The sequence below is a fragment of the Macaca thibetana genome, chromosome 19 (genome assembly GCF_024542745.1).
Source record: "Macaca thibetana thibetana isolate TM-01 chromosome 19, ASM2454274v1, whole genome shotgun sequence".
Taxonomy (NCBI): Eukaryota; Metazoa; Chordata; class Mammalia; order Primates; family Cercopithecidae; genus Macaca; species Macaca thibetana.
The window spans coordinates 37096499-37121580 of NC_065596.1; the positions used below are offsets into that span (position 1 = coordinate 37096499).

The 25082-nt window shown below is 43.8% G+C and overlaps 1 protein-coding gene across 2 annotated transcripts; it reads left to right on the forward strand.

Annotated features, from left to right (window-relative positions):
- Nucleotides 1–233: 233 nt before the first annotated feature.
- Nucleotides 234–24272, forward strand: SMIM17 (small integral membrane protein 17). 2 transcript variants are annotated; one of them, XM_050771863.1, is made up of 5 exons: nucleotides 234–294; nucleotides 2736–2802; nucleotides 12361–12629; nucleotides 14321–14397; nucleotides 22141–24272. In XM_050771863.1, the coding sequence occupies exons 3-5, from the start codon at nucleotides 12461–12463 to the stop codon at nucleotides 22249–22251; spliced, it is 357 nt and encodes a 118-aa protein (XP_050627820.1). In that variant the 5' UTR covers nucleotides 234–294; nucleotides 2736–2802; nucleotides 12361–12460; the 3' UTR covers nucleotides 22252–24272. The 2 variants fall into 2 exon arrangements, with proteins under 2 accessions (XP_050627820.1, XP_050627819.1); XM_050771862.1 differs by lacking the exons at nucleotides 234–294; nucleotides 2736–2802 and adding an exon at nucleotides 3240–3302.
- The last annotated feature ends 810 nt before the right edge of the window (nucleotides 24273–25082 follow it).

Genomic DNA, 25082 nt, shown 5'->3' on the forward strand with positions numbered 1-25082 from the left:
CGGCTACGATTTACTACAGTGAAAGTACACAAAGCACAATCAACAAAGGGAAAATGCCCATGGGCATAACACATCTGTACTCCACCCCTTGACTTGCCATGAGGCTATGGCAAGACAGAGAATGTGTTATGTTACATGAGGATAATGAAGAATTGGACCCAATAATTCAGTCTACCACACCTAGTGGTGGCATGTAGCTATAATTTATTAATCATGATTTTATTTCCCTTTTAGGTTATGGCACTTGAAACTGGTTTTCCATTCATAGGAGTGCTGTAAAGTTTCCATTTACAGGTACTTCTTAAATGGTTTTAGAAAACAAATTCATTTTAAATACAAATATTAAGTAAATAGGAATGCGGGGATGTTATGTGGAAATGAAAGCAATCATGAAGATATTATTCGTTGCTGCAGAAACAGGGAAAACATTGAAAAAGGATATTGGAGCAGTTGAAGTTTGAGAAACATTAAAGTAAGACATAAAATAGGATTATAGGACTCTCCCTTCATTGTTTTCTTCTGTTTCAGGAAGAAATCACCTCTAAGGGGTCACTCAGTAACATTCCTTTGGGCCAGGCACGATGGGTCATGCCTGTCATCCCAACACTTTGGGTGGCCGAGGCAGGTGGATCACCTGAGGTCAGGAGTTCAAGACCAGCCTGACCAACACGGAGAAAACCTGTCTCTACTAAAAATGCAAAAATTAGCCAGGCATGGTGGCACAAGCCTGTAATCCCAGCTACTCAAGAGGCTGAGGCAGGAGAATCGCTTGAACCCGGGAGACAGAGGTTGCAGTGAGCCGAGATCATACCACTGCACTCCAGCCTGGGCAACAAGAGTGAAACTCCATCTCAAAAAAAAAAAAAAAAAAAAAAAAATCCTTCCCTCAGAATTCTGGGGTAAGGATTTAACCTCTTTTTCCAAATAGATTTTGGAAAAACTTGAGTCCATTTTGAAATAACCATAATTCATCTGGACTATGAGGGTCATAACTGGAGATTTTTCCCATATTGAGGACGTGCTATTCAATAATTATAATGACAAACCAGTGACATTTACTGAGCACTCAAAACTAGGAGGCATATGTATTAACTTATATGATGTTCACAATAACCCTATGAAGTAGAAAATATTATTGTCCCCATTTTGCAGGTAAGGAAACGGAGACTGAGTTAATTCACTTCCAAAGGTTATACAGCTAGTACATGGTTAGATCTGCATCTGGGTGCCTGGTTCCTAACCCTCTCAAGACTCTGTGACCTGGGGCAGCTCCCCTGGTCTCTTGTACCAAATATCTTGTTATCAAAGGAAATGATGAGGACTGGATGAAATGTCTAATTCTTGACAGTTCATCTCTCTTCTCTGCACACTCTGAACTATCTTTGGAATGGCAGGAAACTCATCTCCTAAACATAGAAATGAAGGAAGTTTCCCCTCCCAATTACATAACCTATCTGAAAACTCCTAGGCAAACCCAATCTCAGCTCTTCCGTAATCTTGCTGTGTGTCCTTCACACAACTCATTTAACTCCTTCGTGCCTCAGTTCCCTTCTCTGTAAAATGGGGATAATAATACTTCCACTTTGGGCTGTTGGAATTAAATGAGATAATATTAACAAGAGGCCTTTCCTTATAGTATTTTTTGGATAAACGAGAGTTATTTTTGTTTTTCTGAATGATCAGGGTAATTCAATTTTCTATCCATTTGGAAAAGGAGGTTAAATCCTTACCTCATACCATTCAAAAAAAGTCCAGAAGGTTCAAACAAAATAAATATATAAAATAAGACTGTAAAATATAAGATTATCCAGGAAAATGTGTTTATGAGAGTAGGGTGAGGCCAGGTGAAATGACTCATGCCTGTGATCCAGCACTTTGAAAGACTGAGCCGGAAGATCAGTTGAGGCCAGGAGTTTGAGATCAGCCTGGGCAACATAGTGAGACCCCCTTTCTACAAAAAATTAAAACTTAGCCAGGTGTGGTAGCACATGCTTGCAGTCCCAGCTACACAGGAGGCTGAGGCAAGAGCATCACTTGAGCCCAGGAGTTCAAGACTGCTGTGAGCTATGATCACACTACTGCACTCCAGCCTGGGTGACAGAGTGAGACCCTGTCTCAAAAAGATGGGGTCGGGGGTGGAGGGCGAGAGAGAGAGAGAGAGAGAGAGAGAGGATAGAAGGCTGAGGAAGGGCATCTTAAGACGTTAACAGCAAAAAATATAAAATAAAATAAAAAGGATATCTTGGATTTTTATTAAAATTCAAAACTTCAGGCACTATGTAAACACAATAAAAACATAAGGGAGAGGCCAGGAGAAAATATTTGCCACAGATAGAGTAACAGGCAAACGATTAATGTGCAGAATATAGAAAGAATACCTATTAATCAGTAAGTAAAAGCTATATAAACAAATAGAGCAATGCAGAGAGGAGACAAACAGGTAATTAGCAGAAGAGAGAATAAACCTGTTCAAAAACATGTGAGTTTACTTCTCCTCACTAGTAATCAGGGGAATATAGCTAAGATTACACAGGCACACCGTTTTCCCCCTACTTATGGCTTTGTCGAAAATTTTAAAAATTTAATGTAGCCTCCATGAGAGCAACTTGGCTGTAGTCACTGCAGTTGCAAATTTGAACAACAACGGTCATTGATAATAATAGCAGCTATTAGGAACTGTTGTAAGAACTGCACGTGTATTACTTATTATTGTTATTATTGTTTTACTTTCACAGAAATCCTGGGACTTGGTAACCATAATTATTCCCACTTTACAGCGTGGGCAACCGAGGCACGGAAATGGTAAGTAACACACCCGAGGACTCACTAGTAACTAATGGCAAAGCCAGCCGCTGCCCCAGGCGGTCAGGCCTCAGGGTCCCCGGGCTGCCACCCCCTGCCCCAGCTCCTTCTCCCTTCCGCCCACCCGGACTCCCCGTTTGCAGACTGGAGAACCACGAGGGGCGTGCGCAAAGCCGCTGGCCTTGGGGCATCTGTCGCAGGGGACCTCGAACATAACGTACGTGCCCATCAGCTGGGGATGGACCAGCTCGGTACCACACCCCCCTGCAACCACGCCGCCGGTACACGGCCTCTGCGGCCCCTCCGCTGCCTTCCCCACGCCCCTCCAGGTGCAGGCTTCCCGGGGGTGGAGGAGGGGAGGAGGCCGCCCACGCTCCCCAATTCCCCCACCTCCCACCTCCCACTTCCCCCCCCCCCCACCCTGCAGCCTCCGCGTCTGCGCAGCCGCAGTCAGTGCGGCGCCAGCTCTGCAGAGCCCAGACAGGGTCTGGTTGGGGAGGGTGAGTCCTTCGAGGGACCCTCGCGGGCGGGAAGGAGGCGGAGAAAAGGGGCTGGGGGCTCGGGCGGCGATCCGGGGAGGCGCGCGCGCGAGTGTGGATGCGCAGAGTGTGTGTGTGCATGGGTGGGGGTGAAGGGCAGAGCCGCTCCAGGGATGGGGTCCGGGGAGGGGGGCGTCTCCAAGCCGGTCGGGTGGGAGAGGGCCGGGGTCTGTCGGGGTTGCGTCTGTTTCTCCACAGCGGCGGTCTGTGTCCTGGTTTGGGGTTGCAGGTGAATTCCAGCCTCCGCGTCAGGAGGGGAGCCCGGACCTGCACTGAGAGTGCATTGATGGTCTGTGTACCCTCGTGGGGCGGCGCGGGCACGTGCGCTCGTCTCGCGGGGACCCCATGTCGATGTTCGCTCCCCCCTGGGTGTCAGTGCACCTGCCCGCGTGTGCACCTGTGCGTGTTCGCGTCGTGTGTCCGCCTGGGTCCCCGTGGACCACCCTGCAACGGTGGGAGCGCAGGCTCTCAGCAAACAGGTGCTGTAGCCCCGCCCCCACTCTTCTGAGCTGTGTGGCTTTGATCAAGGGACTTCCCTGTCTGTCAAATGGAAACATAATAGTGTCTGTAGCGAGAAGCATGGCGAGCTTTATGTGAGAAAAGGGATTCGCAGTGTTCAGAAGGACTGGGCACAAGGAGAGTCCCGGGCTCCAGGAAACACTGCCGAGATAGTTATTGCTTTTATTGTGGTTGCTGGTTGTCGTTGTGACTGCGTCTCCATCCTCTCAGGGGATGACTTGTTTGCTATTTCACGAAGAACATTGAGGCTGTGGGGTGTGAATCCCCTCCCCGCCCACCATACCTCTGTCTCATCCCCTTTCCTTCTTCCTCCTCCATTCACTGCAGATCCAGCTTCTCCTGACCTTGACCTGATGGCTCTTGTCTCTCCCATCTGTCACCCCGCTTGCCTGCATTTTCTCCTTTTCCACGCCGTCCCCTCCCCTCAACCTAGATCCATGATTAATTAGGTCTCACATTAATGATGGTACTCCGTAACCCTCTTTCCCATGAACGTCCCGTAGGAATTTTCTTCCCCTGAAAAATATCTAGGCAGCCTCCTCTCCTCACTCCCAACAGACTCCCCAACCCACACCGAGGTTGCAAATGGGCAACCCCAGGGTCTAATTCAGCCCCACAACTTACGCTGTTTGACTACAGGTGTCTTCCTGTTAAACACTGGAAATAATTATTGACATCATGAAATGTAGAAAATGCCATCTGAAAATACAGATTTCCAGTCTTCTTTTGAGAAATCACAGGATGGGCGACATCAGTCCCAAGCGTTTGCTCTGCAAACATTAGCTGAGTTGCACGGTGCTGCTTCTTCAGACAGGAGACCTGATTTCTCTTTTGCTGCACTCCCCCACGGCCCCCGTTGTCTCTTCCCATGCCATGCATCCGCTGCCGTTTGTTCATGGGCACCTTACAATAGGGAAATATTTCTCTGGACCTATATTTAATTTTTATGTGTAGAAAACTCACAGTAAAAGAGTACTCTTGATTGATTCATTGATTGGTTCTTTGAGACAGAGTCTTGCTCTGTCACCCAGGCTGGAGTGCAGCGGCACGATCCTAGCTCTTTGAAGCCTTGAACTCCCAGGCTCGAAGGATCCTCCCAGTAACTGAGACTACAGGCTCGTGACACCACACCTGGCTGATTTTTAAAAACTGTTGTAAAGACTGCGTCTCAGGCTGGCCTCACACTCCTGGACTCAAGCAACCCTTCCACCTTGGTCTCCCAAAGTGCTGGAATTACAGGTGTGAGCCACCTCGCCTGCTGATTCATTTATTAATTCGTGTCATTTCCTGTCCTATTTGTGTTACCTGCCGAGCCTTGGAGGCATGTGAGTTCCAATCATTGCTGCTGGGGTTTCTGTCTGCTGGAATGCTGGGTCTGTGCTCGGTTTGGTCCTGCCTGCTTGCTTACCTTTCTCCTCCAGGAGAATGTGAGCTGTTAAGGATGTCAAATTCATCTTCACATACCCAATACTCAGCACAGGTTTGGCCCGAAGTTCTGGCTGAGAAATGGTTGGGAAAAGTTGTATTCATTCAAGCACTCATGGGTGGCAGATACTCACAGGGTCCCATGAGAGATGAAGGGGAAGCTCTGGCCTGACAGGTAGGGACTTTCTAGAAGCCTGTGCAAGGAGGTCAAGCTGAGGCCGGGATAGAGGAACACCTTTTTGTTCCTCCATTCACCAGGTACTTACACTATGAATTAAATCGTGTCTATCTAGGTGGAGACAGCAGCTCTATGAGGCAGCTGTCACTGTTATCACCTCCCCATTTTACAGATAAGCAAACTGAATTTTGGAGAGGTTAAAGTGACCTGCCCCAGGCCACATGGGAAATATGTGGCGAAACCGAAATTCACACCTGTGTGGTCATCTCCATCCCTGGCTCGTAACTACTCAGCCATGCAGGCAGCAGTTAGCATTTTATTAACTGCTGTCATTCTTTCCCCACTGTCCTGAGTATTTTATCCGTTTAGCAACACCTGTACTAGCAAACACTTACCTACTATTTTTTAAATTACCTCTTTTTTCTTCTAACATTATTATTATTATTATTATTATTGAGACAGAGTTTCACTCTTGTTGACCAGGCTGCAGTGAAATGGTGCAATCTTTGCTCACTGCAACCTTCGCCTCCCGGGATCAAGTGATTCTCCTGCCTCAGCCTCCCGAGTAGCTGGGATTACAGGTGTGTGCCACCATTCCCAGTTAATTTTTGAATTTTTAGTAGAGATGGGGTTTCACCATGTTGGCCAGGCTAGTTCGAACTCCTGACCTCAGCTGATCCACTCGCCTTGGCCTCCCAAAGTGTTGGGATTACAAGAGTGAGTCACTGTGCCCGGCCACAATTTTATGTTAGTACCTGTGACAGGCAGAATGCTAGCTCCCTACAGATGTCCAAGTGCTAATCCCCAGAATCTGAATGTGTGGGATTACCTGGCAAGGAAGAATTAAGGCTGCAGATGAGATTAAGGTCAGCTCGCTTGGAGATGGAGAGAAGATCCTGGATTGTCTGAGTGGGCCCAAGGTAATCACAAGGCTCCTTAAAAATGGAAGAGGCACTGGGCATGGTGGTGGGCAACTGTAGTTCCAGCTACTCTGGAGGCTGAGGCAGAAGGATTGTATGAGCTCAGGAGGTTGAGGCTGCAGTGAGCTATGTTCATGTCACTGCACTCCAGCCTGGGCAACAGAGCAAGACCTTATCTCTAAAAACAATCAAAGAAACAAAACAAAACAAAAAAACAAGGACGAAAGATGCAGGAGAGTCAGGGTCAGAGGATTGCGATGGGAGAGTCAAATGGCCACTGCTGGCCTTGAAGGTAGAGGACGGGCCATGGACTGAAGGAAGCAGGTGGTCTCTGTATCTGGACGAGACACAAAACGATTTCCCCCAGAGCCTCCAGAAGGAACTGCCCAGCCCACACCTTTGTTTTATCCCAGTGAGACTCACTTCAGACCTCTGACCTATAGAACCCTAAGAACCATGTGAGCTGCTGTAAGCCAGCGAGTCTGTGGTCCTTTGTCAGAGCAGCCGTAGGAAACTCACGCAACACCCACAGGGCTCTTTAGGTCACAGCTTCATAAAAGACCTGCAGTGGTGCTGATGGTGCCGCTGAGCTGGGTCTAAACAACACAACAAAGTTCGTGCAGGATGCAGCTTCCAAAGCCAACCTGCGTAAACACTGAGATACTGAAACACACATATAACCACAAATCACGTGACATACAGTTTCAGCAATTTTTATTTTCTTTCAGTTTTTAAGTGAGATCTAAAAAAAGACAGAGTGATGTGCACAAAGTGTACAGTGGGGCGAAGGTACAGCTAAATAAATTGGTGCACAAGTAAATCCCCTGGTGACCACCACTCAGCAAGACAGAGGGCATTTCCAGCAGCCCCCGAAAGCTCCTCATAGCCTTTCTCACGTCTGCCAGCCCGGCACCACCACTGCTCTGACTCCACTGAGACCAATCCATTTTGACCTGTTCCAGACGTTTTGTATCTCAGTCAAATCACATGTATGTGCTCTCTGTATCTGGCTTTTTTCACTCAGTCACATACATACATATACGCATGATGTACTTACATGTTTATAATATAAATATATTTATACTTTTATACTTATAACATACATCTATTGTATTTATGGTATATTTATAACTCTATATTTATATTATGAAATTGTTTCTATAACTATATTTATATTATATTTATAATATTCATGTTATATTTATAACATTATATTTACATGTAAATTATATAAATGTACATAAACATATTTGAAAATTTATATTTATAATATAAATATATTTATTTTTTATATTTATAATACAAATATATTTATTTTTTATATTTATAATACAAATATATTTATTTTTTTATATTTATAATACAAATATATTTATTTTTTATATTTATAATACAAATATATTTATTTTTTATATTTATAATACAAATATATTTATTTTTTATATTTATAATACAAATATATTTATTTTTTATATTTATAATACAAATATATTTATTTTTTATATTTATAATACAAATATATTTATTTTTTATATTTATAATACAAATATATTTATTTTTTATATTTATAATACAAATATATTTATTTTTTATATTTATAATACAAATATATTTATTTTTTAAATTTATAATATAAATATATTTATTTTTTAAATTTATAATACAAATATATTTATTTTTTAAATTTATAATACAAATATATTTATTTTTTATATTTATAATACAAATATATTTATTTTTTATATTTATAATACAAATATATTTATTTTTTATATTTATAATATAAATATATTTATTTTTTATATTTACAATATAAATATATTTATTTTTTAAATTTATAATACAAATATATTTATTTTTTATATTTACAATATAAATATATTTATTTTTTAAATTTATAATACAAATATATTTATTTTTTATATTTATAAGTATATATTTATATAAAATAATTATATACTAAAATATATTTGCTTATTTAAATATATATATTCTATTCACCCATGTTGCCACCTGTGTCCTTTTGTTGGCCCCTCTCATTACTGAGCTGTACTCCCCTGAATGCATAAACTGCAATTTATGTCTGCATTATCCTGTTGATAAACACCTGGTTTTTTAGCATTTTCATTATGCCTATGAGTGCTTCTGGCTATGCATGTAAACCACTGCGTTCTTATGAATGGTTATGAATACAGCAGACATCAACATTCACGCACACACGTGTGTGTGGACACGGGTTCTCATTGCTCCTGGCTAAGTGTCGGGGGGTTTAATCACCAGGTCCTGGGGTGCTCAGCTTTCCTAGATGTTGCCAAATAGTTTTCCAAAGTGATTGAGCCGACAGACACGTCCACCAGCAGGCCTGAGTCAACCTGCTTTAAAACTCTACCTCAGTGGGTTTCAAAGGCAAACTTTGGATCACTGTTGCAAAGGGAAAGCCAGTATCACTTTTAATGTTTATTTCTTACTGAGGGGAAGCTCTGTGCTGGCTGCTTTGCCTGCCTGGCCTGAAGCTGCTCTTGCTTTGTTAGAAAGGAAGCTCAGCGAGAGAGATGCTAAAAGCATAGGGACACCCAACAGAGACTTTCTCTTTGAGGTAATGCGGAGGATCACAGGGGCTGACACAGGAGATGCTTTTTCTCCCTGGAATTCAGTGTCAGAGATCCCTGGCTGTGCCTGAAATCTCCACCTGGACTGTCTAGGAGGTGAGAGCATGCAGGGACGTGGTGCCCACTCCTGGGCATTGAGAATCTCATAACTAGAGGGGTCTTGAGGAGGTTGAAGCTGGTGGCAGGGGAGCGGGGAGCAGGATCCATGGGCGAAGGGCTGAGTGGACCCCCAGGAGGCAGGGTGATGAACACGGTGGAGGTCACTCTATCCAGGGGAACAAAAACGCAGACTGGGACGGACCCTGGGCATCAGGCAGGAGGGCAGAGTATTTTCTGAGGCAAGAGGAAGTGGACTTGGCCAAAGATTGGATGTGGCAGGGGAGGCGGAGGCAAGTCGAAGATGAGTCCTGTAGAGATTGTTGGGGAGGACGGTGGAGTCCTGGCCAAGAGTGGGGGACCCAGGAGGAGGGAGTGCTGTGAGTGGGGCAGTGGGCAGAGGGGTCTGGGGAAATGATGAGCTTGAATTTGGGTTCTAGGGAAATGTGAGACACCCCGCTGCAGGAAGGAGACAGAACTGCTGATTGGTAATGCAGAAAAAGAAAGGCACATTCTGCATATATATACACATATAAACATATGTATTTTCTATTATGAAAACATTTCAAACATACTGTTCAGTGTGAGGATAGTACTGTGAACCACCGTCTACCAACTTCCCAGATTCAGCATTTCTCATTTTCTTGTGTGCTCTTTCTTTGTGGGAGTTTGTTTTTTGTTTGTTTTTGTTTCTTTCTGTAAGTTCTGGGATACATGTGCAGAACGTGCAGGTTTGTTCAATAGGTACACATGTGCCATGGTGGTTTGCTGCACCTATCAACCTGTCATCTAGGTTTAAGCCCTGCATGCATTAGCTATTTGTCCTAATGCTCTCCCTCCCCTTCCCCCACCCCCCGACAGGCCCCGGTGTGTGATGTTCCCCTCCCTGTGTCCATGTGTTCTCACTGTTCAACTCCCACTTACGAGTGAGAACATGCAGTGTTTGGTTTTCTGTTCCTGTGTTAGTTCGCTGAGAATGATGGCTTTCAGGTTCATCCATGTCCCTGCAAAGGACATGAACTCATTCTTTTTATGGCTGCATATGGGAGTATTTTAAAGCAAATCTCAGCCATCAGGTCAATTCACCCCTACGTACTACAAAAGCACCTCTAAAAGCTAAGGTGGACCTCTCCCTATCTATCCGTAAAGCCATTCCCATACTCAACAAAAGTCATTGATAATACCTTGGGGTAGTCAAATACCCAGTCCATAATCACATTAATTTGGTTTTCTTTAAAAAAGTTTTCTTTTCACAGAAGATTTAGTTTTTTAATCTGAGACCAAACATCATAGTCCCTACATGGTTTTGGTTGTTGAGTCACAAACTTCTTGATCTACAGTGTCTGCCCCGTGATTTTAAAATTTGACAGAACAATTTCTATTTACATAAGCCTAAGCAAAGAGACAAAGGCTCACAAAGCTTTCCATTCACTCCAAGATAATTTACTTTTTTTTAAAAGTTATTATTCACAAGGATAGTCTTTGGGTTACACATACAAAATTGATGATACAATTTCCTAAAACAAAATCATAAACCAGCTTTAGAGTTTTAAGGCAAAGGGTTACGTAATTATAAGTCCTTAGAGTTTAGATAGCTTCTTGCAAACAACCACCTGAATTTCAGGTTGATCAACTATATAGAATACGGATATTAAATAATAGTTCATTTAAAATTAGACTTTTGAGGCTGGGCACAGTGGCTCATATCGGCAAATTCCAGCACACTGGGAGGCCCAGGTGGGGAGATCACTTGAGGTCAGGAGTTTGAGACCAGCTTGGCTAGCGTGGTGAAGCCTCACCTGCACTGAAAATGCAAAAATTAGCTGTGCATGGTGGTGCATGCCTGTAATCCCAGCTACTCAGGAGGCTGAGGCAGGAGAATCCATGGAACCTGGGGGGCAGAGGTTGCAGTGAGCCGAGATCCTGTCACAGCACTGCAGTCTGGGAAACAGCGAAACCCTGTCTCAAAAAATAAATTAAATTAAATTAAATTAAAAAATAAAATAAGACTTTTAACCCCCATATGGTGAATGCATCATTTTTTATGACAACCAAGGAGAAATTTGGGGCCATGGGGGGCTGGTGCGAAGACTAGGGCTCTTCTGTCTATAGCCAGAGGGATTCCAGGGGCAACTCTCTCTAAAAACCCCCCATATGCTTTGAGATGTGGACTCTGTGAATGTATGTGTGTGTGAGTAGAAATGTGTGTGTATGTGTGAATGTGTATGTGTGTGTATATGTTAGTGTGTGTGAGTGTATGAGTGTGTATGTGTGTGAGTTTAAGCATGTGTATATGTGACTGTGTATGTGTATGCGTGTATGTGTATGTGAGGGCATATGTGTGTGTGATTGTGAATGCATGTGTGAATGTGTGTCTGTGAATGTGTGTATATGTGTGTGTGTGTTAGTGTGTGTGTGAGAGTGAGTTTGAGTGTGTATATATGTGACTGTGTGTATGTGTGTGCTTGTATATGTATGTGAGGCATATGTGTGTGTGATTGTGAATGCATATGCGTGTGTGTGTCTGTGAATGTGTGTAAGTGTATGAGTGTGTGTGAGAGAGTTTGAGCGTGTGTATATGTGACTATGTATGTGTATATGTATGTGAGGTGTGTGTCTGTGAATGTGTATGAGTGTGTGTATATGTGTGTATGTGACTGTGTATGTGTGTATATGTGTGAATGTGTGTATGATTGTGTATATGTATGTTAGTGTATCGTGTGTGTGTATGTGAGTGTAAGTGTGGGTGTATCGTGTGTATGTGAGTGTAAGTGTGGGTATGAGTGTGTGTGCCTATGTGACTGTGTGTGTCTAGGTGCATGTGTGGCTGTGTGTATATGAGTATGTGTGTATGTGTGTGAGTGTGAATGTGTGTGTGTGTGAATGTGTGTATGAGTGTTTGTGTTAGTGTGAGTGTGTGAATGTGTATGTGTGTGTTGGTATGAGTGTGTGTATGTGACTATGTCTGTGTGTGTGTATGTGTGGATGTTTATGTTTGTATGTATATGTGAGTATGTGAGTGTGTGTGTCTGCGTGTACCTGCCCATGACAAACATTCCCTTTCCAGCTTTGTCTCCAGAGTGCTCTCTACCGTTTGACCTGCTGCGTGCTTTATTTGTTCCCTGGCTGTCTCTTTGTCTCCCTACTAGAATGTAAGCCCCAGGAGGTCAGGAATCTCCACTTGATTGCTGCTGTATTTCTAATGCTTAGAATCGTGCCTAGCCCCTGCTGGCCCTCCGTAACGATTCACTGAATGATGAAATGTTCGTCAGTCCTCAGATTCTGAACCCTGTGCCTGGGGAACCAGAGAGGACCCTGCAGCGGGAGGAGAAAGAGAAGCTTGTCTCAGAAGCTTCACCTCCTCCTGGGGCGATGCAGAGTCTCAGTCCTGAGCAGACGCGGGGGCTGCTGGAGCCCGAGAGGACCAAGACGCTGCTGCCTCGGGAGAGCCGGGCCTGGGAGAAGCCTCCCCATCCCACCTGCACCAAGGACTGGGAGGCTGTGGAGGTTGGGGCCTCCAGCCATGACAGTGATGAGAAAGGTGAGAGGCACGGGTCCTTTGGGAGGTGAGTGGGTGGAGGGGAAGGAATCGGCAGAGCCCAGGGAAAGACTAAACATTCACTCCTTCACTCATGCATTCGACAGCTATTCGTGGAGCACTGTGTCAGTCAGCTTTTGCCGTGTAACAAGTCATCCCCAAGCTTAGGGGCTTAAAGCAACAATCACGTATCGGCTCATGATTCTGTGGGTCAGAAGTTTGACCTGCCTTCAGGGGATGCTTTTCCTGCCTGTGCTTGTCTGTGCAGCCTCAGAGAGCTGGTGAGGCCACTGGCCGATCTCAGACGGCTTTACTCCCATGTCTGCTGGTGCTGGCTGTTGGTTGGCTTGGTGGTGCTGAGGACAGGTCATGTGTCTCCAGCAGGATTTTTCAGGGTTATCCTCATGGGGGTGCTTGCAGGGTTCTCAGGGAGGGCAAGAAAGGGAATACCCCAATTTTTAAGCACTGGAAGATTTGAAGGGGAAAAACACATGATCTCATTTGCATTTCAAAAATATTCCTGTAACTCAGTGGATTTCAACTGGGCGTGGTCTTCTACCCCACCCCTCCTCCCCAGGCGATTTTTGGCAGTGTCTGGAAACGTTTAGGGTTATCCTAACTGTGGAGATGCTGCTGTTATCTGGGAGAAGCCAGTAGTGATGCTGATAAACGTCCTACCATGCACAGGACGGGCCCTCCCCCCACACAAAGCATGGTGCAGCTCCAAATGCCGATAGTGCCAAGTTTGAGAAACCCTGAGTCTCACTGCACGTGACAATGGATTGTAGGGCTAGGAAGTCAAGAATGGAAGGTGGGAGGCCAGTTAGGAGACTCCTGCAACTGTCCAAGAGAGAGCTGGGGTAAGTGGAGAGATTTGGGACACCTTTGGGAGGAGGAATCAGTTCTTGCTAATGGATGTGGGGAAGGGGGGGAAAAGAGAGGTATCACGATGACTTTTAGGGTTTGGGCCCAAACAGATGGATAAAGGGTAGTGCCATTTGCTGATATCTCAGTGGCACCCCATAGCAGAAAGGGGCTGAGCCTTATATCGCCTACAAGGCACTGTCTTTTTCCTCAGGGGGATAAGCAGGCCTGGGACAGAAGGCGTGGATAACAGAGGCCAGCTCTGCTAGTGAGGCTTGGCGCTCCTGGCTGGGGCTCAGGTGCAAGAGTGGAAAATGCCAGGATTTGCCCAGTCTATTCAGCTTAGGGATGAGAAGGATGCTAAGGTTCTGACTGTGGGGACATGTCTCCACTAGTGTCTGTTCTTTGGAAGCTGGGGAAGCCTCCATCATCCTGGTTTACTTCTGTGGCTTTTTCTTCTGCTCCTTCACTCAGTTTCTGCCTATAGCGAAGGAACTCTTACTTACTGGACAGGTAAGGGAGTGAAGACTCAAGTGGCAGGGCACATCAGGTGACCCAGTTGAAGTTTTCTAGGTAGTTATAGAACAGAATTCAGGCCTCTCATTCTCTCAGCCCCAGCTGAACCACATAGGCATGTGTGTGTGTGTGGGGGGGGGGTGTTGTGTGTTTGTGTGTGTGTATGAGAGAGGGAGGGTGAGACAGAGAGAGAAGGCTATTAGTAAAGGGACAAGCTATTAGTAAAGGCACAAGATGCCAGTGGGAAGAGCCCACTCCCACCATCTAGCCACTCACTCATGGCTCCTTTTTCCTCCGCTCCCACCCTCACCCAGACCTGTCTTCTCAAGAGACTGGGCTTTCCCAGGAGTGGAGTTCGGTGGAGGAAGATGACGAATCAGAGGGCTCCCAGGTACACTGAGGGGTTTGTTTTTCCACAAATGTCTCACTCTGTAGATCTCAGAAGTTTGTCACATTTGCATTCTCAGCTTGGAATTTACCTGCCCCATAAAAATCTCAAGAGATCTCTTGTGTCTGATCTCTATGGTGATCAGACACAGACTGGAGGGTCTCCATGTGGTGTGCGTAACTTAGTTCACACGTGTCCTGCAACACTTCCTTCATAAATCCATCTACCCATGCATCCACCTCTGTAATTCTTCTTCTATCCACTTATTCATCAACTTTCCCTTCCACCCACCCTCTTACCTTTCCAATCACTCATCCATTCATTCATCCACCACTCAAACATCTATCAGCCATTCACTCATCTGTCCAGTCATTCATCCACCCAAACTTTTATTCACCTAGTCATTTGTATACCCATTCCATCCATCCATCTATCCATCCATCCATCCATCCATCCACCCCTACACTTCATCTGTTTATACACTTATCCACCATCCATCCATCCATCCATCCATCTGTCCATCCATCCATCCATCCATTCATCCATCCATCCATCCATCCCTATACTTCATCTGTTTATCCACTTATCCATCCATCCATCCATCCATCCACCCCTACACTTCATCTGTTTATACACTTATCCACCATCCATCCATCCATCTGTCCATCCATCCATCCATCCATTCATCCATCCATCCATCCATCCCTATACTTCATCTGTTTATCCACTTATCCATCCATCCATCCATCCATGCATCAACCCATCCCTATACCTCAGCTGTCTATCCACTTATCCATCCACCCATAAACCCTCCCTTCCACCCACCCTCTCACCTTTCCATTCACCCACCCATTCATTCAGCTACCCATTGAACATCCACCAACCATTCATCTGTCTACTCATTCATTTACCCAACCTTTCATCCCTTATGCATCCATATACCCATTCCATCCATCCTTCCATCCACCCATTCATCCATCCATATATCCAGTTATCCATACACATACTCATTCACCCTTTTATTCAGATGCCATCAATCCATCTATTCAATCCACCCACCTACATACCCATCCCATATCCACTCATCTGTCCACCCACCTATTCATCCCTCTACTACCTGTTGGCTGTGGTAGGATGTGGCTAGTATGCATCCACGCATATGCCCACTCATGCATTCATCCATCTGTATCTATTCACACATCCAGTCATAAGGCCACCTACCAATCCATTCACCCATCCACCCACTATTCCATTTATCCATTCACTAACCATCTACTGAGTTTTAATTCACATACTACAAGTAAAACCAAAGAGAATCATCAAACACATTCCTTTCACTAAAAAAATACTAATGTTTTCTTTTTTGAGGAATAAGACATCAATATAAGAAAACCAATGGTTCTTTCATTTATACATTCATCTCATACATGAGAAAAATCACATAATCACTCTCAGTGAGCACATGAGAGTCCCATCCATCTCCCAATCATGTCAGGAATGTAACTCTGGCTGCCTCAAGCCAGAAAATGGATTTATTGACTCGTGGTGCAGAGGTGAGGGTGAGAGAAACAAACTGGCCAACAAACCATGATAGTGCAGAAATAAGTGCTGGGCACAGTGGGGAGGCCCAAAGGAAGAAGTTAACTGCATGGCAGGAGGTTTATTCTTGGATATCCTAGAGAGGAGGACACACCAGACCTGGAGTTTTCGGGATAGTAAGAATTCCATGGGCATAGCAGGGAAGGGAAGAGCATGTGCACAGGCAAGGTGGTATAGCACAGTACGTTTCGGGGACACTGAAGTTAAGGGCAGAGCAGTGGGAGATTTGGGTGAAAATATGGCTGGGATGACATCATTCATTCATTGCACGTCTATTTCTTGAGCACCTACTCAGTGCCAAGCAGCGTTCAATGCACAGAGCGTACAATAGTGAGACAGAAATGGTCCCTGCCTTCATGGAGCTCACGGTCACCGAGGTAGACAGATGACAACTGAAATAAGCAGCTAAAATATGAATTGCGCTGAGTGGTGATAACTGCTGTGGAGAAAAATAAAGCAGGAAGGGGGTTTGGGAGTAGGAGTTGGGGTTGGGGGTTGCCATTTTAAGAAGGGTGTCTAGGAAAGTCCCCACTGAGAGGGAGCTATTGAGTGAGGACCTGAAGGAGGTGGGGAGTGAGACTGGCAGATGTCTAGGGGGAACGGGCTCTATGCAGAGGACACAGCAAGTGCAAAGGCCCTGAGGTACAGATGTGCCTGGTACATCTGGGGAACACCAAGAGGGGTGGTGGTCAGCATGGCTGGAGGGTGGGAGGGAGGACTAGGAGGTGAGGTCATGGAGGCGATGGGATGGATGACGTAGCGTCTCGTGGACCATGGTGAAATGTGGGTTTTACTCTGAGTGGGGTGGGAGCCATAGGCAAGTTCTAGACAGAGGAGGGACATGTTCTGATTTGGCCTTTAAGAGGACTCCTCTCTCTGCCAAGTCCCACACCGATGGGGTTGGATGTGTTTTGCAGGCAGTGGGAGCCACAGAATGGGTCTGGGGACTTAGAGAATCTGGGAGCCCATGTAGAAGGAAGGTGGGTTGGATGTGGCTGGGGTTAGAGTGTGGGGGGCAAAGGAGCAAGTCAGAAATGTGAAGTTAGGGAAAAAAGCAGAGACGAGTTGCCACTTTCCTTGTGCATGTTACAAGCTTGATGTTATTTTTTTTTTTTTTTTTTTTTTTTTTGAGTCGGATTCTTGCTGTCACCAGGCTGGAATGCAGTGGCATGATCTTGGCTCACTGCTCACTGCAACCTCCGCCACCTCTGTTCAAACAATTTTCCTGCCTCAGCCTCCTGAGTAGCTGGGTCTACAGGTGCACACCACCACGCCCAGCTAATTCTTGTATTTTTGGTAGAAACGGGGTTTTACCATGTTGGCCAAGAAGGTCTTGATCTCTTGACTTCATGATCCACCCACCTCGGCCTCCGAAAGTGCTGGGATTACAGGCATGAGCCACGACGCCCAGCCAGCTTGCTGCTATTCTAAGCGCATCTTATTATAACTCATCTAGTAACTGAACACTAATTAACTCCCATGATTAACTCATTAGCCCTGTGAGATCGTTAGCATGGTTTCCTCCTCTACAGATGAGGAAACTGAGGCAGAGAGAAACCAAATGGCTTGCTTCGGGTCCCACAGTGAGTGGGTCGCAGAGCTAGCACAGAGTTTGGGCTTGGAGGCAAGGACAGGAGCCAATGGGACCCAGGACGTGTCGAGTCAGGGACCTGATGGCATTTCCAGATCTGTGGGACATAAAAGCTGCAGGAACAGGGGCAAACCCAGGGGCAACACCTGAATTCTGATGTGGGGATAGGGCAGACGGAGGTTCTAGCCTCCAGCATAGGGATCAAGGAAGAAGTTTGGAAGAAATGACAAGGTCAATTTTAGACATGCTGCTTGGGTGAGGCCTCTGTGACATCGTTCATTCACTCACTCATTCGCCCAGTTGTAATTCATTGAACCAGCATTGATGGAGCACACACCAGGGGGCTGATAGGGGACGGCCTCTCACTGTCAGGCCCTGAGTCCGTTTTCTGCATGGACAGACCCTCCTTCCTGCAGACAACTACCCACTTCCAAAAAAGAAAGAGGAGTGGGCTGTCTGGAACCAGAGACCTTTGATGGCAGTCACAGCCTCATCATGGGCCAGGAGCTGGACTTTGTGCTCTACTTACCTTAATTTACTTGGTCTTCTTATCAGTCCTTGAGGTAGGACCTGTCATCCCATTTTACAGATGGGAAAACTAAGGCACAGAGAGGTTATGTGACTTTCCCTTGTCATGCAACACGTAAATGGCAGAGCTAGGATTTGAACCCAGCATGTCTCTTAACCACTAGGTGTCCTGCCTGTTTGGGGCTTGATCCTGCCTCAAGAGAGGACTGGGGACAGAGATGAAGGCCTCTCCCTGTTTTCCTAGTCACTGTACCTCCTGTGGAGAGCACTGAGTGAACAAGTAGAAGAAAGAAAAAGAGTTACTTTCCAGGAGGGCAGAAGTTCCCAGTCTGTGGGCCCAGAGGAAAGCAAGCAGGGGAAAACGCTCCCATCATTCCCATTCCATAAAATGCAAGCATATGTAACACCTGCAAATCTTATCTAAGTGCATGAGATTTTAAAAAGATCAATGCCCAGAAATAACCCCTGGTAAAAGTTGCTGTAACAGGCCAAATTCATCCATAGTGTGAGAAGTTGGGGTAGTGGTTACCAGATTTGCGGGGTTGATAATGATCTGCTTCCTGTTTGGGGTGCTAGTTACGTGGTGTGTTCACCTTCTGAAGTTGCCTCAGGCTGTACACCTAGGATGTGTGCAACCTCCTCTTTCTACATTCCACTTCAACAGAATGTTTTAAGCTGGCCAGGCACAGTGACTCCTGTCTGTAATCGCAGCACTTTGGGAGGCAGAGGCAGGCGGATCGCTTAAGGTCATGAGTTCGAGACCAGCCTGCATAACATGGCAAAACCCCATTTCTACTAAAAATACAAAAATTAGCTGGGCATGGTGACGCTTGCCTGTAATCCCAGCTACTCAGGAGGCTGCAGCAGGAGAATCGCTTGAACCTGGGAGGCAGAGGTTGCAATGAGCTGAGATTGTACCACTGCACTCCAGCCTGGGTGACAGAGTGAGACTCTGCCTCAAAAAAAAAAAAAAAAAAAAGAAAAAGAAAAATAAGTTGCTGTATATGTCCTGCCAAACGTGTTTCCCTATATACTGAGACTGAATTGAGATTTGTATGCCAGTGCTTGATTGAGGGTTGTGCTCTCAGGTGAAGCCCAGCAGGGAGTGAGGGAAGCTGGGGAGGGGAGGAGAGGGAACCAGGCAAGTATGTTGGTAGAACTGAAGTCCAGCCTCCGTCTTATCTCAGGGGAGCCCTGGAATGTGACTAGAGAGTTGTCCTCCTCTGGGCCGGGTGCAGTGGCTCAAGCCTGTAATCCCAGCACTTTGGGAGGCTGAGGCGGGTGGATCACGAGGTCAGGAGTTCAAGACCAGCCTGGCCAAGATGATGAAACCCCATCTCTACTAAAAATATGAAAATTAGCTGGGTGTGGTGGTGGACGCCTGTAATCCCAGCTACTCAGGAGGCTGAGGCAGAGAATTGCTTGAACCTGGGAGGCAGAGATTTCAGTTAGCTGAGATTGCCACTGCACTCCAGCCTGGGCAACACAGCGAGACTCTCCTTCTCAAAAAAAAAAAAAAAAAAAAGAGAGAGAGAGAATTGTCCTCCTCTGAGTCAATGGAGTGGCCTTTTGTATCCCATATGAGTTATTGTTGGCTGTGGACTGCCCTGGAGGGCGAGTTAACCTCCTGGGTAATCCTCTAGGAAGGAGGATCTCATTAGCAAAGGGCATTTGTCAGAAGAGAAGGAGCAACTACAAACTGTAAACCATACAACTTGTAGCCAATACCGCTAGCATCCAGGGGAGAGCTGCATCAGCCTGAAAAACAGAAATAAAGAGGAATTAGGTGAGGCATCTATGGGTCTATTATGTGTGATGTGGGTAAAATTATTGGATTTCAGATTACCTGTATTTATTACATTTTCTTAACTTTATATTCTGCTTTTCAAAATTGAAGTATAATTATTTCCAATAAAATGCACTAACCAGAGAGTGTTTACACACGTACATCCATGTAACCAACACCCCAATCAAGATATTGAGTGCTGTCATCATTCTAGAACATTCTCTTATTTTCCCTTCTGGTCCCTCTCACTCCCCAGCCCTGGAGGCAACTATAGTTCTTGATTTCCACTTACATGGATTAGTTTTGCTTGTTGTTGAATTTTATCTAAATACTGTCATGTAGTAAACTACACATATATTTTTTAATTCCACAAAAGGAAATTATGGCAAAATTGTTATTGCTCCAATTGGCATTGTCACTTAATACATGCTGGACAGTTTTCCATTTAATACATATTGATTATCTTCATTGTATTTCAAAGTTACTTTTTACTGCTGCCAAATATTCTCTAGCTCAGTTGTGTCAGACCCATTTCCTTGGCTGATGAATTGTTAGGCTGCCATTGTTGTGATTGTTACAGAAGGCAATGCTACAATGAGCATTTGTTCAGTTGGCCCAATTTTATGCATAGTTTATGAGGAACTTTATACAAATTCACATTCTCTGGTTCTCCTCAGATACACTGAACCAGAAAATCCAAAGGGGATCGCAAGATATTTGAAAAACCCTCCCAACAACTTTTGGGGCTCTACCAGGTTTGGGAACTGCTTAAGTGGGTCATTGTCCCTAGGTATCTGGTTGTAAAGGAAGATTTGAAATGAGGTATCATCCAGAGGGAATCAGCAGGCTAGAGGGAGGAATTTGTTTTCAAAGATTAGAAATGTGAATTCCATCAATGATTTATAATATACTTTAATAATTCATAGTATGTGTCCTTCCATTTTTCTTCTTTCACAGGATTTTTTTCAGTGTTCACCATTGTCTAACTTTCCAGATAATCCATTATGTCTTGTGCATTCACCATTCACTTCCTTGATATTTTAATAGCAATTGCACTAAATTCATCATTAATTTGGAAAATTGTCATCATTATGTCTTCTCATCTCTTATCATGGTATGTTTTTTCATTTATTAAATCATTCAACAAATATTTACAGAGTTCATACCCTGTTCCAGGCACTGGGACTACAGTAGCAAACAAAGCAAGGGTTTGCCCTCTTGGTGCTTACAGTGTCATTGGAGGAAGAGACGATAAACATACATAGCATGTCAGGTGGTGATAAGAGCATGGAGAAAAAGACAAGGGGTGTGCACAGTGCAGGTCTTTGTTGGGAAGGGGTTGTGGAGGGCATCCTGGTTTACATAGGTAATGAGGGAAAGGTTTTCTAAGGACTGACAGGCAAGCTTTAAGGGTATCTGGAGGAAGGGCATTCCAGGAAGAAGAGCTCATAACTACAAAGGCTTGGAAGTGACTGTGGCTGGAACAGAGTGAGAAAGGCAAGGAATGACGTCAACTTTAGAGGGAGCACTCTGACCCATGGACAAGAAATTGGGTGGGATTATCAAGATAAGAAACGAAATTCTGTATCAAGAGTACAAGATAGTTGACAGTGGCTTTGACCAGGGTGGTGGTAGTGAAGGGGAGGGAAATGGTTGGATTCTGAATGCTTTGAAGATAAAGCCAATAGTATTTGCTGATGTCTTGAATGTGGGTGGTGACAGAATGAGAGGAGTCAAGGATACCACAGTTGGAGGTCTGGAGGGGCCTGAAAGGATGGGAGGAAAACTGCATGAGGAGCTTTTGTGTGTGGCGGGGGACATTAGAATATTTGTTTGGGGACATGTGAAGTTTAAGATGTCCATCAGATATTCAAATGGAGATGGCAAATAGCCAGTGAGATATAGAGTTGGGTCAAAAAACACACATACATATGCATGCACACACATATCTCTTGAGGGGTGAGGTCATTAAAGCATAGACAGTATGTTAAAACTGAGATTTAATATTCCAATGAGATTTTGAAATTGTCATCCCATTATTTGAACATTTCCTCTGAGAGAGCATAGTTATGTTACATTCGTTTATCTTATATCTAGTAACTCAGCTGTACCGTTTTAAATTCAAACAGCTTTTCTCTTGATATGACATTTCATTTCTAATCATACAAGTCTATTTTCCTGCAAGTAACAATGGTGGCCCCTTCCTTTCCAATATTTATCCTTTTCCTTTTTTCTGTTTCAGGGCTTTGTGGAGTGGTCAAAAGCTCCACAACAAACAACCATAGTCTTGGTAGTGTGCGTGCTTTTTTTGTTCCTGGTTTTAACGGGGATGCCTATGATGTTTCACATTTAACTATAATGGTGGCTGTTGTTTTAAAAGTTTAATTTAATGAAATAGATGCCCTGCGTTATGTTAAGGAACTGTGCTAGTTAAAAATCAGGAATAGGTGTTGAATATTTTCAAATGCCTTTCAAACATCCTTTGAGATGATTTTAAAAAATTTTTTGGTGTGAGTTTTCACATACTTTATTTCCATGAAATGAAAACATCATTGATTGTAAAACATTATTTTGTATACTACGGAGAAAGAAAAATGCTAATTAATCGTAAGATGCCACCAACTGGAAGATATCTCCTGACTTTGAGAAGATGAAAAAATGTGCAACTGAGGATCGATGAAATCTGGTAGATTTCCTAACATCAAACCAACTTTGCATTCTTAAGGTTGTGGTGCACCAGTCTTTTCATACACTAAATTCTATTTATTGATATTTTATGTAGGATTCTTGCCTCTATCTTCATATGTGAGATTGGTGCTATCTTTGTGAAGTTTTGGTATCATGGTTAAGCTTGCATAATAGAAAGACTTGGGTAACTTTTACCTTTTCTATGCTTTTAAGCAGTTTCTGTAGCTTGAGAATTATCAGTCCCTTGAAATTTTAAATGAATTCATTGTTATAACCAGGTCATCGAGTCATGGAGAGAATGTTTCAGCTAATTCTTGGGCAGCTTTCTTAGTTCTTTACAATGTTATCAGTTTATTAATACTTTTTACCTCTTGCATTTATTTTGGCGAATTACAGAGTTTTTTTGTTTGTTTGTTTGTTTTTTTTGAGACCAAGTCTCACTCTGTCACCCAGTCTGGAGTGCAGTGGCGTGATATCAGCTCACTGCAGGCTCTGCCTCCCAGGTTCACACCATTCTCCTGCCTCAGCCTCCTGAGTAGCTGGGACTACAGGTGCCTGCCACCATGCCCGGCTAAGTTTTTGTATTTTTTAGTAGAGACGGGGTGTTACCGTGTTAGCCAGGATGGTCTCAATCTCTTGACCTCATGATCCATCCGCCTTGGTCTCCCTAAGTGCTGGGATTACAGGCATGAGCCACCACGCCCAGCCCAGAGTTCTTTTATCCTCTAGAAAATTCTTCATTCCATAGGGCTTTTTCATATGATTAGCTTAATTATGCCTACTGTTTTATAATTAAAATTTTTCCTTTATTTTGTTCTATCCCCTGTATCCTGTCAACTGCTGTTTGTGGTTTACTCATTATTAAATTTGTCAAAGGTTTATCTAGTTTACTATTGTTTTTCCAAAGAACCAGCATTAGGATTCATTTATATCCGTTATTTCTTTTATTTGTAATTTGTTTTCCTTTGATATGTATTGCATTTATTTTTTATTGTTTTTCTTCTTTGTCTCAGTTTTTATATTGAATACTTGATTTATATTTTCTTTATATTTTCTATAGTAGTATACTTACTAATACAAATGTACTTCTGGATATAGCCTTGGCCACATCTTAACATTTGATTATTCATTTTTATGTTGTCTAAATATTACATTGTAGTGTTTCTAAAGAGTGCTTTGAAACTCAGTGATTTGGTTTATTTTTTGTTTAAAAAGAGTTTTGTTTTCTTGTTTTACTGCACTGTGAACACAGAATGTGGCCTACAACACATCTGCTTCCAAAACTTTTTAAAAAGCTTTTAGTGTGGCCTAGAACATGTCCATTTTTTTGTAATTGTTTCTCAAACATTTAAGATGAAGATAGCTTCTCTGTCTGTAGAATTGAAAACTTTACATGCCTGTTAATTAACTCAGTATCATCAATTATATTGTTCAGATTGATGTGTTATCTAATTTTGGCCTACTGTATTCATTAAAAACCAATAAGGTTATGTGAAAATCTGTTAGTACAATTGTTTTTGCTAATGAATTTTTATAATCTTTGCTTTATGTACTCAACAGCTGTGTAATTCGATGCATATAAGTGCAGCATTGTTATGTCCTTGCCAATTAAATAATATATGTAAAACACCATATGACAGTGGCTGGCAGATAGTAGGCACTCAATAAATGTTAATTAAAACCTGATTCTGAATCCTTTGTTAAATATAAAATGATTGTTTTCAGTCAGTTTAATCCTTTGCCTTAAATTTTACCTTGTCTAATACTGGTTGATATTACCATCCTGCACTTAAAAAAAAATTCTTCTGTCTACGTATATGAGGTTCTCTAGAGAAATTAACAGGGAAAAATATGGGATTATCTCTCCATTCCTCTCTCAGGCTGATTACCTGCAACAAGCAACCAGCCCTTAAAAGAAAGGAAAACCGGCCGGGCGCGGTGGCTCAAGCCTGTAATCCCAGCACTTTGGGAGGCCGAGACGGGCGGATCACGAAGTCAGGAGATCGAGACCATCCTGGCTAACACGGTGAAACCCCGTCTCTACTAAAAATATACAAAAAAAAAACCTAGCAGGGCGAGATGGCGGGCGCCTGTAGTCCCAGCTACTCGGGAGGCTGAGGCAGGAGAATGGCGTAAACCCGGGAGGCGGAGCTTGCAGTGAGCTGAGATCCGGCCACTCCAGCCTGGGCGACAGAGCAAGACTCCGTCTCAAAAAAAAAAAAAAAAAAAAAAAAAGAAAGGAAAACTGGCCTTAACTATTACATTTTTTTTTGAGATTCTACTGGAAATAAGAGAAGCTCAATTCAAATGAGCTTAAGCAAAATAATGATAATAATAATTATTATTATTGGTTCATGTTACACCAAAGTTTGGGATAAAATTGGCTTTAATTACAGCTGGTTCTGGGGGACCCAAAAATCTCACTGGGGTTTTTCCTCTCCTCACCTCCCTCTCTTTCTTCTACGTGGCTGGGGATGGCTATCATGGACCCTGTGA